Source organism: Ictidomys tridecemlineatus, chromosome 7, assembly GCF_052094955.1.
Source record: "Ictidomys tridecemlineatus isolate mIctTri1 chromosome 7, mIctTri1.hap1, whole genome shotgun sequence".
Lineage (NCBI taxonomy): Eukaryota > Metazoa > Chordata > Mammalia > Rodentia > Sciuridae > Ictidomys > Ictidomys tridecemlineatus.
Window position 1 is genome coordinate 99,620,731 of NC_135483.1, and position 20,313 is coordinate 99,641,043.

At 38.4% G+C, this 20,313-nt stretch overlaps 1 protein-coding gene across 1 annotated transcript; it reads right to left on the reverse strand.

Annotated features, from left to right (window-relative positions):
- Positions 1 to 1,533: 1,533 nt before the first annotated feature.
- On the reverse strand, positions 1,534 to 20,118 carry Nifk (nucleolar protein interacting with the FHA domain of MKI67). Its single transcript, XM_005315901.5, has 7 exons — positions 19,967 to 20,118; positions 10,293 to 10,594; positions 9,222 to 9,359; positions 7,053 to 7,161; positions 4,664 to 4,875; positions 2,557 to 2,697; positions 1,534 to 2,064 (listed from the first exon to the last, which is right to left on the reverse strand). Exons 2-7 carry the CDS (start codon positions 10,401 to 10,403, stop codon positions 1,879 to 1,881), a joined length of 897 nt encoding a protein of 298 aa, XP_005315958.2. The 5' UTR covers positions 10,404 to 10,594; positions 19,967 to 20,118; the 3' UTR covers positions 1,534 to 1,878.
- Between the last annotated feature and the right edge of the window lie 195 nt (positions 20,119 to 20,313).

A 20,313-nucleotide genomic window follows, 5' to 3' on the forward strand; every position in this document is an offset into this window, starting at 1 on the left:
ACACCCCTAGTTGTTCCTATTTGGAGTCTGATTGTTAGCTTTGTCTCTTCTATTTGTTGTATTTATTAAAGTATAGCCCAGATTCTGCCTTTCAATGAGAAATACCCTTTGCTGTATGCAAGTGGTAATTTAGAATCCATATTAGCAGAGACAATCCTTATTTTTCAAGTCTCAAACTGGCCAGATCTACAATTTCCAGTCATAATCATCAGTTGCCTTGGACACTGCTACACACATTCCAAATACCATGGAAGAAAACCCAATCTTTAACCTCTAAGTTTATTCATTTGCCATTTTACCTGCAATCCAAGTTTGTTTTATTTAATAATTTATACTCCATCTCATGACATATCTGGCTCTAACTGAACTTTACCTGTGGATTCCTTTTCAACTTTGTTATGATTACACAAACACACACACACACAAATGCCAAGTACAGTACTTATGTTTTTTTAGAATTACAAAAAGGGGAAAACAACCTGTAATTCCAGAGCATTATTTTGTGTACATATTTATAAAAAATGCTTTTGAATTGCTGTGGTCATGATTGCACAATTTTAGTTTTATTCTCATCACCTTATTTGTACTTGACTTACTATAGACTTTTCTTATTATATTGGCTGAGGGATTTCCACTTCAGGTTCCACTACTCTTATGAAATGTAATCCATGCCACTTTTGATGATTTTCTGAAGAACTTCATCTACTATTCTGTGTAATTGTATAATTTTAGCTCTGCTAATTAAAAATATCCACCTCACTGCTCCACAGACAGGAAGTTCTTTCCCATGAAGGGCTAATGAATGGCACCCTACCTGTGGGGTGGTATAGGTGACAGGTTGGTAAGGAAGAAATACTCATTTCATCTTGTCTTTTTTGTCTTTGAATGCACATAATCCTTGGGGTGATAAAACATGACATTTTCTGAACAGAGAAGCTTATTTATTTTCACAGAATGGTAATCAAGGGAATTTCAGATCCACAAAGTTCAGAATGCTTCAGAAAGTTGCTACCCATTCACTGGATCATATGAACATTTTCTATGTGCCTGTCACTGTCTGTTCTTTGTATACACTTGAAACCAACTGTTTTACATCAGAGCATTTATGTTACAAATTTAACAAATACTGGGTGATAAAATGGTAGGGAAGGATTGATTTTAATGAATTTGGATTAATTAACACAACAGCACATTTCAAGGGTACAAACTTAAGAGGGAAGAAAGAACACAGAAATTTGCCCCCTCCAAGCTCCTTAAGTCTTATTTACAAATAATGTGTAGAAAAATCTTATTTGCTGTTCATGGTTTGTATCCTGGACACAATTTCATGTTTGATACTGATTCAAAATTGTAGTTATCAATTCATGCTGGCCCACCCAAAACTAACATTACTGGTAAAAAATGAGTACTTGTGAATCTGTATGAACATCTGAACTACATTTTCACTCTCCATATAATCTTCATTTCAGCCACCTGATGCTGAAATCTAAAATACTCTGATGGCTTAAATGTGCACAAGAACCACACAGATGATAAGCAGGATTGACTGTCTTTATTTGGTGTCGATAAAAATAGCTTCAGATTAGTTGTTAAATTTACAGTTAACAGTGACCCTTTAACACAGGCAAAATAAAGAGGGGATAGGAAAACTGAGACCAGGGCAAAGGCAGTGTGAGCCCAACCACTGCAAGCTCTGATGTACCCCCATACTTCAGCAGGGGCAAAAAAGCCAAAGTACTGATTGCTTTCCAAATAGCATGTTTTCTCTTGAGTCTATTGATGGTTACATTTCATTGTACCTTGTAAAATATAGTCAGCCACTGTAAAAAAACCATCACATTTTGTCAGAAGATATATATTCATATAATACATTCAGAATCACTGCTTTGTTTTTTGTCTTTGTCTTTTCTTCCCTGACTGTTTAGGTGTTGGAGTCTCTACTGCTCCTTCTGCATCATATACGGGCAGCTTGAAAACTATTTCATCATCTTCATCATCATCCATTCCCACCACTTCAGATTTTCGTTTCTCTAAAAATGTTGGTGTACAAACTGGTGTGGGGCCCTGGAATCAAGCAGATTATAATACATAAATGTGGAATGATAGCGGACATGACTTTAGCTCCCTTCTCGTTTTAGAAGTTGTGCAATGTTATATTTGGCTTGCATCTACCTTTCAGTAATATAATTGCAGAAAATAAAGGGAGTAGGTGTTTTATCAACTTAAGTATGGAAACTCATTATGTGGAAGAATATACTCAATTATCTTAGATAACAAACTGCTATCATCAGTTAAGAACTACCAGATGGGCTGGGGTAGCTCAGTGGCAGAGCACTTGCCTAGCATACGTGAGGCACTGGGTTTGACCCTCAGCACCACATAAAAATAATCAAATAAAATAAAGGCATTCTGTCCATCTACAACTACAACAAAATAAAACAAACCAAACAAAACAAAACCTACCAGAAATGTCACCAAAATTATAATAGCAGAAACCACATTTCTTCGTTGAAATTATTTTGGAATACCTGTGCCCAGAATATGAAGACAGGTTACCTGGCTATCTATAGACTTGTCAGGAGTGGCAGCAGTGCCTTTGGAAACCCGCTTCTTCTTCTTCTTCTTTGGTATGCCTGAAGACTTTTTCTTCTTTGTAGGTTTATCTGAAGGATCTTGGGTCTTACTGGATGATAAAACCTTAAAATAAATTAAGACTTTAAAAATTTGCATATTTTTTCAGCTATTTTTTGATTATGCCTTCCTATTTCTTTCTCTACTATCTGGCACATAATATAAATACAATTTTACCTAATTGTAGATTTCTAAAGATTTTATTATTTGAAACGTGTTCCCCCTTGTTTTGCTAAAATTTCAAACAAAGAAGTTACAAATGCTACCCCTATAGGCCCACAGGACTAAGCTCAGGATTGTGGCAATGAAGCCACACTGCTTTTCTAAGTACAAAGAGGGTACAGAAAAAAATACTTATTCGCCCATTTTCAAGTTTTACTGTCCAACTCCCACACAGTTCAGTTGGCCAAAGGCCATGACATGAATATTTAAGACTGTGATTGGGATTGTGTTTGGCAAACAATTAACAACCAAGAAGTGGGCTGGGGATGTGGCTCAAGTGGTAGCATGCTCGCCTGGCATGTGTGTGGCCTGGGTTTGATCCTCAGTACCACAAAGATGTTGTGTCCGCCGAAAACTAAAAAATAAATATTAAAAAACTCTCTCTTAAAAAACAAACAAACAAACAAACAAACAAAACAACAACAACAAACAAACAACCAGGAAGTGGGCCAATGGAAGACAAATTTGTCTTCTAGTTTATGGATAAAGTTAAAAGATCTAAAGAACTTGGGAAAAGATGTCATTTCTTTCTTTCTTTTTTTTCTTAAATTTTTCTTAGTTGCTGATGGACTTTATTGTCTTTATTTTTATGTGGTGCTGAGGATCGAACCCAGTGCCTCACGCATGCTAGGCAAGCACGGTACCACTGAGCCACAAGCCCAGTCCAAGATGTCATTTCTTAACAACTAATTAGTTACTGTGACTGGAGAAAGTAAGATTCAGCAAGGCCGCCTCAGTATTCCTTTACAACCAAGTCAGAACTACATGAACACCTCTGCCAACTCATCTTCCTGTATGTTGGCTTGTGTATTTCACCACATTTCTGTACGTTTAAATCTCAGAATTGGTGCTTACTAAAGAACACGAGAAAATTTTAACTAGAATGGCGTAATAGGGATGAACAATTTACAGTCTTGATATTTACTGAGAGCATACAGTAAACATTTCTGGTAAAGTCACATTTAAGTGGTAATCTAAGAGCATGATGGCTTTTGGTTAAATAGCGGTTCAACTTCAATAAATTAAAAACTAAGGAAAGTCATGCAAGTCAGGGGTGGCAGTACACGCCTACTTTTACCCAGAAGGCTGAGGTGGAAGGAAACACAATTCAAGGACAGCCTGAACAACTTTATCAAACCCTGTCTCCAAAATCCCCAGACCGAAACAAAACAAAAAGGGCTGGAGATATAGCTCAGTGGTAAAGTACCACTGGGCTCAATCCTTAGTGGGTATGGGGGGAGGGTAAAGCAAATCAAGTAATTCCTTAAAAAAGGATTCTCTCTTCCATATAATGGAAGAAATAAGATCTGTTACCAATTGTTTATGAAGAATCCACAGGCTGTTTAAAAGACAAACTGTGACAGGTGGCACAAGTCTGCCATCCCAGTGACTTAAGAGGTAAGGCAAGAGGATTGCCAAGTTCAAGGCCAGCCTGGGTACCTTAGTGAGACTTAGTGAGACTGATAAAAAGGGATGTGGCTAAGTGATAGAGCACCTCTGGGTTCAATCCCCATTAACACAAACACGCATGTAAATTAGTCAAAGCCTACTATGTGGGGTTAGGAGTATGGAGTGCAGCTCAGTATTGGAGCACATGCTTAGTATGTGAGAGGTTTGGGCTGGGTTCAATCATCAGCACAGAAGGAGAAAAAGGGAGGGAAAAAACAACAAAAAACTCAAAACCTAAAAACCCAATGTGTGATAAGTACTGGATTACTTTTCATAGTCACAGACACATTTTATAACTAGTGAGGTACAAAGTCTATCCCTAAGAGAAACCACTGAAAAAATTTCATGAAGGAATGCTTACCAATGAAGGAAAATCATAATTAATTCCTTTTGCTGCTAGTTTTTTCCTGAGCAATTTTTCTTTCTTTTTAAATCGCTCTTCCATTTGCAGTTTTTGAAAAAATGTCCGCTTCCGATTATACCGCTTCACAGCTGGATACGATGGCTGACGAAATGGAGTATTCCACTCTTTAAAAAGTTCTTTGTGTACTTTTTCTGGTGGCATAAAACGACCTATTTTTAAGAAGTAAAAGTTTTCAACCAAGTGGTAGGAAAAGCTTTCCATGTTAGCTTTAGAAATTTCCCTAGTGTTATTTCTCACATCATGATCATGATGTGTAATCTCACACTAGAGCAATAGATAAACCAATTATACCCTAATGGAGTGAGTTAATGCTTTGGGACAGAACAACCAATTGTTTGGGATCCTTTCTGCTATCTTCCACAGTCAGACTCAGTATAGTACTGATCTTGTAAGCACAGGCAACATTATTCACTTCACCTACTTGAACTACTTCCTCCTGGCAAGCCATTCTGTTACTACGAGAAGGAACCCGTGATCTCCCCCAGGCTTCTGGAAGTCCCTCTGACAGCAACAGGAACTGGGATAGAGATATGCTACCTGGGCAGCCCTGTCAGCTCAAAAACCTGGAAAAGTGGGATGGCCAGAAACTGATCCCTACCTCCCAAGTGTAGTGAAATCTGGACAGGGATGCTTTTGTATCTCTGGGAATGCAAAAATTACTGTCTCCATTTGCCAATTTTTGTGGGATGAACTTCTAATCTGGTTGTTGCTCCTGTACTCCCTATATGGCTTGTGTGAAAGAGTTGCAGTCATTGTCATTTAGACTGATTTTGAAATGTGATTCCTTACCTTTGCTATTAGCCCATCATAAATCTCTTCAGAGTAAGAAAATTCCCCTACACAACCACAATATCATAGTATATAATGTCTGTCTCTATGTTTCTTAAAAAAGAAAAAAAAAAAAAGTTTGTATAGTTGTAGATGGACAAAATGGCTTTTTTTTTTTAATGTGGTGTTGAGGATCGAACCCAGTGTCCCATGCATGCTAGGCAACAGCCCTACCCTCCTTAATGTTTCTTTAGTCATCTCAAAACTGTCTTTTAGCCAGGCACAGTGGCATATACCTGTATCCCAGCATCTTGGGAGGCGGAGACAGGAGGATTGTGCGTAGTTTTCTCACTACCCACTGAGGATAGATTAGCAGCTTCCCTCAAACATCCCTGAAGTAATTTGTTTAATTCCATCTCAGTGAAAATATTGTTCTCATGCTAGAAAAAATTTTTGAATTTCCACTATAACCTTCCTGGAAAACTTACATCCTTGTACCACTCCTTACAAAGCCATTTAATTCTAGTATTATGACTGTTTATTTCAAATAGATCAATGAAACAAAACTGAGTATATTTATATAGATGAGGAGAGATAAAGTCAATGTATCAGAATATTTAAAAAAGGATGAATTCAAGAGAGCAGTATGTTCTTCATGCTGTTCTGTTTCTCTGTAGACCTGAATTCAAAATATAAAGCTAGGAAAACAACAAATAGAACAGAGCGAACTGGAACAATGACTACACTGCAGTATGCAAATATTCACAATAATGTAACACGGAAGCTAGGAAAGAGTTTTTGTGAAAGATATTAAGCCAAGGCAAAAGATATGAACAGACAATTCACAAAAGATGAATTCCCATGGACAGTAAGTATAATACTCAACTTTACTAAGAACAAGGCAAATACAACAATCATGGCCACTCTATATTCAACGACGTGATGTAAAAGCAATATTTTTCAAACTCACAGTGGCCTTTTGGGGCAATAAAATCAATTTAGCTGAAGAGAACACCAATTCTTAAACAGGGGTTTAAGAATTATGTCACTGGACTTTTTCTTTAGTTATGTTTATCTAGTTATGTACATCTGTACATGTACTGGCTTGTGCTGTAAAATTTACTCCTTTTTGCATGCCAGAGTCCCCAAAATACTATTCTAGAAAAACCTACCTATGCCTACAACTATATAAAGAATGTCAAAGCAGCTTCATCATTCCCACCCCTTCACCTGGTTCCCTCCTGCTTAACCTCCAGGTTTCAATTTAAATAATACCTCCCAAAGGAAGGTTTTCTCACTACCCACTGAGGATAGATTAGCAGCTTCCCTCAAACATCCCTGAAGTAATTTGTTCAATTCCATCTCAGTGTATATACTGTTTTCATGCTAGAAAAAAACATAACCTTCCTGGAAAACTTACATCCTTGTACCACTCCTTACAAGAACCATCCCAGAGATGAAGTGGCATATCCAAAGCAGCTAAGCCATCTGTCTTTCACATCAGTCATGCACCAACAGAAGCATCCACGAAACTCCAGGGTAAGATAAGAGCACTTACACACCAAGAGTCTTTCACCAAAAAGGTAGTTATTCATTGTTTCAGCAACTATCTTGGCAACATCTTCAGACTCAAACTCCACAAAGGCATAGCCTCTGCTATTTCCAGTCTGCAATGGAAATCCACCACAAAAATAATTACCCTCTAACAAGTCATCAACCCCTAAATTGCCTTAAATTTAAATAATACTCATTAGTACCTTATTAGCAATTTTGATACCTATAATTCCAACTTTAATTCATGTATTCCAGGGATTGTCTGGGGTGTGTGGGGGGGAATACAAAGTCATCCAAACAGTGGATTTTTAGGTACTCGTATATTTTTATATAAACACATGATTACTATGGCTAGAATATTTTCAATAGCAATGTCCCATTTATAAAGGAAATCTGGCAGTTCCCACAGTTCTTTGCTAACTGGCAGTCTTACTAGTCATAAATTCCTAATACCAAGCATGTTATATGATGCTTTACCAATAGAAAAACTGTAGTTGGAGATATAACTCAATGGTAGAGAGATTGACTAGCATGTGCAACACCCTGGGTTCGATCCTCAGTACTGCCGAAAGAAAAAAAGTGTGAAAAACTGTAGAAACCTTAGCGCTTGCCTAGCATGGGTGAGGCACTGGGTTCAACCCTTAGCACCACATACAAAAATAAGCAAATAAAATACAGGCAAAAAAACCAAACCAGGGCTGGGGATGTGGCTCAAGCGGTAGCGCGCTTGCCTGGCATGTGTGCGGCCCGGGTTCAATCCTAAGCACCACATACAAACAAAGATGTTGTGTCCGCCGAAAACTAAAAAATAAATATTAAAATCCTCTCTCTCTCTCAAAAAAGAAAAAAAACTCAAACCAAACCAAAACAGAATAATGCACCAGTTACATGAATAAAGCTCAAAACAGATTACTAAAGGAAACAAAAAACCAAAACAACAAAAAAACCCCAAACACACACCTTACAGAATGCTATAGTTTACAATTAATAAAAAAACCAAGTAAATCAATTTGATATTTGATAAAGCTATATGAATTGATATTTGATAAAGCTGTATGGTGGACACCCAATTTATTCTCTAGTCAACTTCAGGATATTTGAAATCTCCATATAAGAAAACTATTATAAGTAGGTAAATGGAGAAGAAGAAGGCAGAGGGAAACACACAAAAAAATGTTATTCTGGTGAGATGGAAATTTAAGATTCCCTTTAAAAACATATGTAAACTGGGTGTGGTGGTGCATGCCTGTAATCCCAGGGGCTCAAGAGGCCGAAGCAGGATTCCAAGTTCAAACTCAGCAAGATCCTGTTTCAAAAACAAAATAATGGAAGACAAAATGAAACATATATAGCACACAGTGCTATATAAGGCAAGTTCTCTACCACTGAGTTATATTCCATCATCAATTCATTTAATGTTGAGATGTTGCTTAGACAATATAAAATTTAAAACCTGCTGTTTTAGGACAACTAGCAGAAAATGGGTATATATCCTAGATGTCTCAGCTACAACCAATAAATGTGTGGAGGAAATAAATGAAGTGGGCCACTCCTTTGTTCTTGAAATAAACCACATCAGTCTTTTTTTCTTAGAAGATTAAGTATGATAAAACAATAACATTTATGGTATTTAATTCTAAGAACTTTAAATTCATTACTTCTTTGCTCTTTGTTAAAATATTTTTAGAAAATTGTGGATTTTTAAAATTTTATTTTAGATCACAAAAAATGAAGCAGGAAGAAGTTATATAATTTGTCCATGGTCAGACAAGCAGTTGCTAGTCACTAGTATAGCTAGGCCTCAAACTAAGGTAGTCCAACTACAGAATACTTATCCTTAACTACTTACTATATAAACTTTTGCTATTAAAGAGTTGGCTCTATGAGGCATACAAGATGAACCCGGTGTTCGAATTTAAGTTCATTTATCCCTGGGCCTAGGAGCCACAAGGTAATATGGCTCATTTACCAAGACTGTCAATTTAATTTGAGGATTTGGGACAATCACTTTGGCAAAATATTTAGAATAACACTGACTTTTCTCAAGGCTGTTTAAATCTCATCCCCTTTTCTGAAATCTGATACGCAACAATATGTAAGTATGATCTGTAATCTGTTAAAAGTGATATTCAAAAACAAAACTATCAATTCAATTTGGCTTAAGAAAACTTACCTTTTTACTTCTGGATAGTCTAAATCTTGTAATAGTGCCAAACTGAGAGAAATATGCTTTGATTTGGGTTTCATAAAGTGCTGGAGGCAGATGGCCCACAAAAATTACTCCAGGAATAAGTTTTTCTTCCTTTTTTTGCTGAAGACAAAAAGACCAGATAAAAAAAACATTTTAAAAACATGAACATTGCAACAAAACTTTCAAAACTCTAGTGCTCTGCTGAAGAACCTACCCTATATTTTTACTTATCATAGCAATAATTTAAAGAATGAGTTGTTGTCCATATCCCCACAAGGACAATTGCCACTGTTTTCTCAGGCCTGAATTCCCAGCACCAGCATCAAGTACATGCTTTGGAGGTTAGGCTGAGTGGATAGACAAGCAAGTAAATATCTGATTACATCACTTTAGATCTTCCACCCAGAGAATTCCATAGAGTGCGTCCTTCAACTTTCGACGCAAATCACTGTTTATTCCTATCTAATGGAACACTTTTCCAGAAGCTTGTTAACCTTCATATGTAGACTAACCTCTGAGTGTCTCTGTGATCACTTTCTTATCTTCCGTAAGAAAAATTTAGTTTTTTCACAATATATATTGTGCTATAAACCAAGGAAAATATAAACTTGATGTCAAGGGCTCCAATCGGCAAAGGGAACTTGGTAAATAATATCTTAACTCCCAAACTACCGGGCATGTAATTTTGGGCGGTAAAGCAGAAGCCTGACATCCCCTAACATGGTATTAATCTGTGGGAACCCCTCGGCCGGTTCCCTTCTTCTCCTGCGTCACCCCATGCCTCCCTCTAGTCTCCACAGGAACGTCCTAAAATTTAGCAACCAAACCCCACAGTATTTCTCCATCAGAGTAAACCTCCTCGTCTCGCGCACCGTGGCCTCTAAACTCATAAGTTCGGTCCCCCATTCGGTGGGGAGCTCACTGTGGAAGGCCCTGGAGGTAGCAGAAGCCCAGGGAAGGCAGGTCGCGTCCTGGCCGCGAACCGCGCGATCCGGAAAGCTCCCGGCAAGACGCACCGCCTTCCCTCGCAGCCCGGACCGTGCGTCCGCTCACCTGGGTTACGCGCTGGCGGACGTGCTGCACCTCCTTCTGAAACTGGACGTCTTCCTGCGGGTTCAGAGAAAGAATCGGCCCGGGTGGGACGACGAACGGAGACCCCACCATGTTGGGACCCGCAGCAACACAACTCCACGCGGCGCGCTCCCGGAAATGCGGGCCCTCAACTCTTCGGAAGCGGAAGTAGAGGCGGGAGAGGGGCGTGGCAAGACCCGAGGGAGTGGCACAAAGGATAGCGCCCCTTGGCGCTCTCTGCTGGCCAGGCACGTTTTCTTCTCCTCGTACCTTTCACCTGTCAACTTGGAACGTCCAGAACAGTCACGTTTCAAAACCGTTTTCTTTTTCTGCTTTTCATACTGGGGTTTCAACCCAGGGGCGCTTTATCTCTGAGCTACATCCACAGCCCTTTATATATATATATATATATATATATTTTTATTTTGAACAGGGTCTCACTAAATTGCTCAGTCGGCGTGCACCATGGTGCCCGGTTTCAAAAAGAATTAAAAAAAAATAACTACAAAACTATATCTGTGCCCTTCGGATCTTGTTAACTATTCTTCCATTAGTTTGCTCTTTTCTTTTTTCAGTCATGTGTTTTAGTTTTTTTGAAACAGGGTCTCACTATACCTTCCAGGCTGGGCTCAAACTCCTGGGTTTAAGTGATGCTCCTGCCTAGCCTCTCAAGTTAACTGGTACTACAGACAGATGAGCACCAATATTGCCAGCTTAGAGGGTTTTTTTTTAAATCTCCTTTTTTGTTGTTTTGTAAATAAATTAATATTACCATTACAGTCAATTCAGCTCCGTATAAGTGAACTTTTGAGTTTCAAATGGAAGAAGAAAACAAGGAGCATACTATTTGAGTTAAGGCCACTTCAAAAACAGCAGGTGCAAGAGATGAAACTCTTTGTCCTTGCTATACCAAAAGGAAAGTACCATTCTTATCATCAAGGACAAGAAGTTGAGGCAGAGGGAAATCTGTGAAACCAACCTTTTTAAGACTAATCCTGATTCTCCCATCCATTTTACCCAATTAATTGTCCCAGCTCAATTATCTCTGCTTTTCCTATCTTCATAATTTACTACTCATTATCTAAGCTGGCATATATTTATATCTCTGTATCTTTGATTCTTCATGTTCTTATGAAGACTCCTGTACCACATAAAACTTGAATTAAATAAATTTATATTCTTTTTCCCTGTTGATTTTTCTTACATAGATTTAATTCTCTTACCCAGCTGAAAAAAAATCTCGAAAGAGAGCAAATGTAAAATTCTGCCTTCCCTACAAAATGTTCTTTATGGCAAGGTTACTCATATAAAATTCCAGATACTGTTCTGGAAAGAGCATCAATTGGAGGACTACCCTTATGCTGTCTAGAAATTCAAGGAAAGAAAAACATATGACTCAGAAAATTAACTTCTAAATAAACCATACCTACAAAATATAATCTTAAGAATTACAATTTTGCTGAGCTTCTGTTTGAGCAATTATATACACATTTAACTTCAGCAGTGCAACTAAAAAGGAGAAAATTCAAAATTACAAGAAAGACCAAAAAATACTGTTTTTGGATCAACAGAAAAGTCTTCCTACCTAGGAATAAAAATTTACTGATTTCACTATGTAAAAATCAAACAAGATAGAAACAATTTATAATATTAACATTTCTATGGATGTAAATTTAAAAAACACTATCCTAGAAATTATCATCTTATGATATTTCCATTTGAACTGTTGTATAATCACTTAAAGCAATAAAAACAAATGAGAAAAATTATTTTAGGACATAAAAAATGATTGCCATATTTCTGGATTACTTTATTGAATTTGTTTTTATTTTTAAAGAGAGAGAGGGAAAGAGAGAGAATTTTAATATTTATTTTTTAGTTTTCGGCAGATACAACATCTTTGTTTGTATGTGGTGCTGAGGATCCAACCTGGGCCACACGCATGCCAGGCGAGCGAGCTACCGCTTGAGCCACATCCCCAGCCCATAGTGAATTTGTTAACAACTTCAAAAATACTATAATTACGTCTGGTGTGGAGTTGTGCCCCTTGTAATCCCAACTCCTTGGGAGACTAAAGAAGGAAAATTTCAAGTTCAAGGTCAAGCCTGCATTTAAGGAGTCTCTATCTCAAAACAAAACAAAACAGCTAGGGATGTAACTCATTAATAGAGGGCTGCCTAAAACATATGAGGCCCTGGGTCCAATCCACAGTACCACTAAAAATAAACAAAACTATAATTACAGGATCTACAGATGAAATGGAAGCAGTTAAATGTGAGATTCATATATGTTCTACAGTTGTAAAACATCTTACAAATTGTAATTTTATCACACATCCATGTGAGCCATTGTGTTATCATGTTAACAGCACCAAAAGGAAGGAGAAAAGTCTTTTTAATAGAGAAGAAATTATCTACCTGAGGTTCTAGAGCTTCAGAAATGGTTTCATTACAAGCTAGAATAAACCTGGAAGGTGAACTGCATCTGTCACCTGGTTGTGTGGCCAGAGGCTGGAACTTCTTGCCACTGGAGGGGGCAATGGACCAGTAAAGACTCACAGTGATTATTCCTGGGGAGGTTCTGCCTCACTTTCTAGAAGTGGGGGAAGGTTTTCAAGAACTGTCTCTTGGAATATCTTGGTAATACCTGACCTCTAACAGAATGCTGTGGAGGACCCAATCTTAGGCATGTGGCATTCATTTGTGTGGGGAGGGGTTAATAAAGAGGTCTCCTGTGTTGTGTAGTGTGGAAAAGACTGCTCTGTCTTGCTCTTGTGGAGGTCCTGCTGTGATCCTAACCTTGGGTTGGTGGCATCTGGTCCAAATGGGGCACTGTTACCTGGATCCTGGGGTCATCATAGCCTGAACATCCTTCTTCAGGGACTTGATCATCCAGGAGATTCTCTGAGCAACATCTGAGATACGATGATACTACTCTCCTGCTCCCACCCTGGCCCCATACTGGGGATTGGGCCCTGAGGCATTTATCACTAAGCCCTCTTAATTATTCAGTTATTTTGAGATAGCATCTTGCTAAATTGTTTAGGCTGACTTTAAACTTGTAATCTTCCTGCTTTATCCCTTCGAGTTGCTGGAATTACAGATATAAATTGACTTGAGGATACTTTTTGAAATATTTGTATTCTTCCTCAATATTTTTTGGTCTGACATAGCATTTTCTTTTCTTATCAAGGTCTCTTTCAGCCAATGCATTCCATCAACATGATGTCATAAGCTTTTCTCTCATGGGACATAAGCTAGCTTTGATAATAGTGGTGCACCCCAATTTTTCTTGAGAAATTTTGTCTTGTCTTTTGTCTGGATTTTTACATACATGGCTCATCTTTTCATCTGCTCTGCAAAGATTCTTTTCTTTCCATGGGAAGTTTTCTCTAAATGGGTATTTGGTGAAATTTTCTTCTTGTTGAGGTTTGGGAAGATCCTGCTGGAGTTCTCTCTTCCTGTCACTTTTCTGATGGAAGCAGGGATTTCTAAGTTTGGAGACTTAACCACGATCTTCAAGTACATTCTATTCCCTAAACATGTTATGAACCTTGCCACGACATCCAAACACTTCCTGAGTACTAGTCACTGATAGTAGTGCTGGCATAGAAAGAAGAGAATACAATTCATCAAATCTTCCAGGTGCTGCTTTCCTGAGAAGGATGGGTGCTCAGTTAGCAAAGCTGCCTATTAAGTAAAGGGAGCCCAGGAGATGGCAGATTAACTCCCAGGAAGTCAATAACTCTTCCTAAATTGCCACCCTGCATGTTCAATCACTTTGAATGGAGGGCTACGGTTTGGTCAATTCCCTTTGATTTCATCATTGCCCTGCTTAAATGCCTATGGCTGTCCTGCCTAGAACCAGAACCTGGTTTTCAGAATTCTTGACATGTGTCAATTTCTGTCATACAAATTTTCCATGGAAAATTCTGCTTCTGGAAAGGTGGAGTAGATAAACTTTCCCTTATTCCTTCCTTTAAGTGCAACTAAAATCCCTGGGCATTATATATAAACTAAACATAATGAGACCCTGAAAAGTAGAGAAGAAGGCAGAAAGCTAGGGGCCTGAGGGCCTACGAAATGACACAGTGGCAAGTTCCACTGTTTATTTATTTACTTTTTTTTCTTATATATCTCAGATTTGGTGCTGAAGAAGCCGGTCACCAAGAAATGCCAAAAATCTGTTCTCTTTGGCCAAAGGATCAAGAAGGGGGCAGCTATAAAGAAATAAAGCTAATTTAAAAGTTAGTTATTTTTATAGTGCTGGGCAAGTGCTCTATCATTGTGTTACATCTCCAGCCCTGTATTTTACCTTCTGCTCTTTCTCTGTTTTTTTTTTTTTTGGTGGCGGAGGTGGGTGGGTGGGTGAGTTGGTGCTGGGGATCTAACCCAGGACTCCAATGCATGTCAGGCAAGGACTCATCACTAAGCTACATCCCCTGCCTGACAGAAAACTTTTATGATACTGCCTCTATTCTAGCCAACACCACAGGAAAAAAACTGATTTTTTTCTGAAAAACAATGCCTTTTTTTTTTTTTTCAGATAAAGCTGGGATGCTCTCCATCCCCCCAACCATGTGCAGACAAAGTCTGAGTGGGGAGCCTAGACTTCTTCCTTCAAGAAGCTCAATGATGTGCTCTAACATCCCTGTCATCATAGTGTCAGAGAAGACCCTGAAGGAAGTTGGGACCTTCATCCCATCAGTTGATGATGTCACTTACTAGTAACAGTGTCAGTGGAGACCATGTGTGAGACTGGACATCCATCCCTAGCCAGCAATAATGAGGAGACCCTGCCCTGGGTGCCAATGGAGGCCAATGGGAGGGGAGATTGGTCTTATTCCCCCAACTGGCAGCAAAAAGCAGTGTTCTCCATTCCTTGCTGGAGCAGTGTCAGGAAAAGCCCTTTAAAACATATTTAAATAAGATCCAGAGTCTTATAGCATGATACAAAAATGTTCAGGTTTCGACTGGAGTGTAGCTCAGTGGTATGGTATTTGCTTAGTATGTGCAAGGCCCTGGGTTCCATCCCCAGCACCCCAACAACGGTGAAAAAAGTTCAGATTTCAGTAGAAAGCCTCTTGCCATACCAAGAACCAGGAAGAGCTCAAATTGAACAAGAAAAGATAATGAATAGATTCTGCTAGTCTGAACACTTGTGTTCACTGCCTCAAATTAGTAGGTTAAAAACCATAATCCCGAAGATGGTGGTATGAGGAGGGACCTTTGTGACGTGATAAGATCACAAGATCAGAGCTCTCAGGAATCTGATGAGTGACTTTTAAAAGAGGCCCAAAAGCTCTCTACCTCCTTCCACTATATAGGACACAGTGAAAAGATGGTCATTCGTGAACCAGGCAACCGCCCTCAGTAGACACTGAATCTGCTGGTCCCTGAATCTTAGACTTTTCAGCCTCCAGAAGTGTCAGAAGTAAATTTTCATTGTTTATAAAACACTGTTTTTTTGTACTAGATATTGAACTCAGGGGTGTTCTGCCACTAAGTATACTCCAAGCACTTTTTATTTTTTGAGATTGGGTCTCACCAAAGTACTGAGACTAGCCTCAAATTGTGATACTCCTGTCTCAGATTCTGAGTAACTGGGATCACAGGCATGTGCCATAGCCCTAGTCAAGCCATTCAGTATTTGATATTTTATTATAAAAGCCCAAAAGGACTAATATGATTATAATACCAAGGTGACATAGATGTTAGAATTATATGACAAAGATTTTAAAGCAACCATGATAAAAATTCTTCAATGAGCAAATAAGAACATACTTGAAATGAATGAAAAAAGTCTCAACAAAGAAACGAAGTTCGGGCAATAATATAGAAGATAGAGTAAAATGGAAGATAGGTGTGGTGATATGCATACTTGTAATCCTAGCTACTTATAGGCTGAAGCAGGAGGATGGCAAGTTTGAGGCCAGCCTTGGCAATTTAGCAAGACACTGTCTCAAAGTAAAAAATGAAAAGGGCCTGGGAATATAGCTCAGTGGCAGAGTGCTTCTTGTTCAAGCCCCAGTTTTGGAAAAAAAAAAAGAAAGAAATAAAATGGAAATTTTAGAACTAAAAAATAATTCCAGCTACTCAGGAAGCTGAGGCAGGAGGACCACAAATAAGAGGCCACCCTGGGCAATAAATTTAGTGAGATCCTATCTCAAGCACACATACACACACACACACACAAACACACACACACGTGCATAACTATAACTCATTTAATATTAAATAATTTGAGTAGTACTATAAATGGAATTTGCAATAAAAGTTCCCCAAAAGAAATCTCCAATCCCAGTTTTCAATGGAGAAATTTACCAAATGTTTAAAGAAGAATTAATACTAATTCTGTATAATCTTTTTCAGAATATGAAGTAAGAAGAAACACTCTTTAGTTCATTTTATGAAGCTAGTGTTGAGGAGGAAAAACTTTTCCTTTCTTTTGTTCAATGTATAAGGACTAGCAAATTAAACTAATAAAAGATTAACAGAACAGAAAATCAGCAAGGGCACAGAAGAACTAAACACCACCATCAACTTATAGTTCTGAATAAGTCTTTTTATACAAAACTCCCCCAATCCTAGCATGCTTGAGGCCCTGGATTCAATCCCCACTACTGAAAGTAAACAAACAAACAACAAATCATCAACAACAAACTCCTCCCAAAGACTTATTTTTATATACGCTGATGCTAACAAAAGGAGGAGCTAGTTACTAACTGATTGAAGTTAGAGGCTTAGTAGATATAAGTTGGGAAAAGGGAATGCGGAGGAAGGTTTCTATAAGAACAAGAAGTAGGTGTTTTTTTTTTTTAATTGAGGTTTTGGGAGAAGATAGGAATTTGTGAAAACCACTTAAGCTGTGTGGTTTTTCAGACTTCTTTACACCATGAAATTCCCCTGAGGAAGGACATTATGGCAGCTTCAATTCCATGAGGTTGCTTCTTTTAGGATGATAAAGGAAGCTCCCAGAAGGATTTTTTTTACATCTTTTGAATTTGCAATGTCTGCAGCTTAAAATAATCTTCAAACCAATTCTATGGCTCCCTACACTAGCATTACCTGATGTCCAAACCAGATAAGAAAACTATGAAAAATACACTTATACCATTCTTAAAATGGAACAAAGAATGAAACATAAGACCAACCACTATAAAACATTTAGAAGAAAATGGGAAAAGCTTCATGACATTGTATTCAGTAATGATTTCTTATATATGACGTCAAAAGCACAAGCAACAAAGGGAAAAGTCAGTCAACTGGACTTCATCAAAATTATGAAGCTTTGTGCATGAAGGGACACTATCAACAGGAGGAAAAGGCAAATGCTAGAATGGGAGAAAATGTCCATCATACATCTGATAAGGGACTAATATCTACAATATGCAAACTATTCCTAAAACTGAGCAAAAACAAACAATTCAATTAAAAAATAGACAAAGGACCAGGTGCTTTAGCGCACATCTGTAGTCTCTTGTTAGTCCCTACTGAAATAGGAGGATCATGACTCTGAGGCCAGCCTTAGCAACATAGTGAGGCAAAGCTTGAATGGACTACATATTTATCTAAGGAAGATAAACAGCTGACTAATAACAAACACATGAAAATGCTCAATATCCTAATCATTAGGAAAATGCAAATCAAAAATATCACTTCACATCCATTAAGATGGCTGATATAAGCATGTGTACACATACAATCACACAGAAAATAACAAGTGTTGAAGTATGTGAAGAAATTGGAACCCTTGTACATCACAGGTAGAAATGTAAAATGGTGCAGCTGCTGTGGAAAACATTTTGGTGATTCTTTACAAAATTAAATACAGAATTACCTTATGATCCAGCCATTTTACTTCTGGATATATACCCATGAGAACTGAAAGCAAGGACTTCACAGATATTTGTACACTCATTTTTATAGCATTATTCACAATCAAAAAGTGGACGAAACTTGAATGTCCACGGATGGATGGATCATAAACAAAATGTGGTATTATCCAGATTTATAAAGGAATTTCCTTCTGACATGGAAAGACATGGATGAACTCTGAAGGCATTATTTTAAGTGAAATAAACCAGGCAAAAAGGACACATATTTCAAGACCACGCTCATTTTAAGTATCTAGAATAGTCAGATTCAGAGATAGAAAGTAGTGTTTGGCATATATCATTTAGAAATCTCATCAACTTTTATTTTTTTTACTTTTTTTTCTTTTGAGATGGGGTCTTGTTATGTTGTCCAGGCTGGTCTCCAACCCCTGGACTCAAGTTATCCCTCTGCCTCAGCCTCCCCAGTAGTTGGGACTATAGGCTTACACCACCTTCACCCTTCCTCCTAGTTTGTAGAGAGAAGGATTAATTCTGACTTGACAAAAAAAAAAAAAAAAAAAGAAAGAAAAGGAAAAGGAAGACAGACCCTCAGGGGATTCTTAAAAAAAGAATAAAAACCTTCTTAGGAGTCTGATGCTCCCATGCCTTATATACCTAATAAATTTTGTATGTATTTTTTCCTGTTTTTTTTTTAATTTTAACTAATTTAGAATTTCAGGGGAGAAACGATTTGGCAGATTCTTATTCCTGCTAGAAATTTGAAAGTCATACTTTCTGAGTTGGCATGAAGAGGCACACTGAATTTGAAAAATGTAATTTGGATTTCTATGAAGTCAGTTAATACACAAAGAATATGTTTGGCAGGTATTAAGTCTTAATAATAGTTCCTACTGCTATCTTCATTGTGTGTTCGAGGGGGAGGAAAAATATATTATAAGAATCTACTTTGGAGAATCTTGTACCACAAATGGTGCATGTCTGAGGTACACAGGCAAAACATTTAAAAAAATCCTGTCTCTGGGGAAACTGTGAAAATTGAGACTGTCTGCTTATGTAATAGGAGTGTGGGGATTAAATCAGATAAAGTTTGTTTTTGTCTGGGGGATTGAACACCTGGGCGCTTTGTGAGCTACTCCAGTCTCTTTTGTTTCATTTTGAGATAGAGTCTCATTAAATTGTTTAAGGTCTCACTAAATTTGCTGAGATTGGCCTCCTGCCTCAGCCTCCTGAGTGGCTGGGATTACAGGCTTGGGCCACCCCACCAGGCTGGGATAAGATATTTTTAAAAACCCGTGACTATTACTGTGAAACAGTAGAGGCTATAATAGCATAGTGATTAAGATCAAGCGTGTGGTTCCCAGCTTCAACACTTAGGTACACTAGACTTCAGAGTCCATGAATTTGTAACCACAGTAACGTCATTTGTCAGGTATCTTCCCAGGACCATAATGAGAATTAAACATGATCTTTCACATAAAGACTTTAGAATAATGTCTGGTACAAAGCAAATAACCCATTATCATTTCTTTGATGAGAATTTCTCTAATTCATTTGGAGAATGCATCATACACACCCACACACCACACATTTATTTGTAGGGTAGATGCGCAGAAAAACTCTCAAGGGACAAACGACTCGGTTGACAGTACTAGCCTCAGCAAAGGGGATCAGCGGAAGGAGGTGTTAGCGGACAAGAGAAACTTTCATCGCACACACTTAAAAAAGCCATTTAATTTAAAAATAGGTAATTGAATCAAAGATCTCAGAATAAAAATGATGTACCGAGGAAATTTTCCTTCCCATTCCATCCCCTACTCACTCCGTCCTTTTACTTTTCCGTGTATTTTTTTCAACGACGAACGCATTAACTCCCTAGCTTCACACGAAGACGGCCTTTCTCTACCTCCGTCTGCAGGTGGACACCTTCCCTTTGGCTGTGACGGATTCCACCCCCTCCCCGCCCCGCCCCGTCCGCTGTTGTAAATAAAACACACACACATGCACTGGCGGACAGCCCGGCGAGCCGGCACCACCTCCAAGCCGCCCCCGCCTCCCGCAGGCTCACGTGCTCCCTAGGCCCCCTTCGCGGGCTGTTTCCGGCGATGCCTGTCTGAAGCGCCAGTCTGAAGCTCCGCCTATTCTCTCTTTCCCGGTCTTTGGAAGCAC

Coding starts and splice junctions, on each gene's coding strand:
- Nifk (XM_005315901.5), bottom strand. CDS start 10,403: ATGGTGGGGTCTCCGTTCGTCGTCCCACCCGGGCCGATTCTTTCTCTG. Junction 9,360..10,292: donor TCCGCCAGCGCGTAACCCAG/GTGAGCGGACGC, acceptor TTTTGTCTTCAG/CAAAAAAAGGAAGAAAAACT. Junction 2,698..4,663: donor ATTATGATTTTCCTTCATTG/GTAAGCATTCCT, acceptor ATTTATTTTAAG/GTTTTATCATCCAGTAAGAC.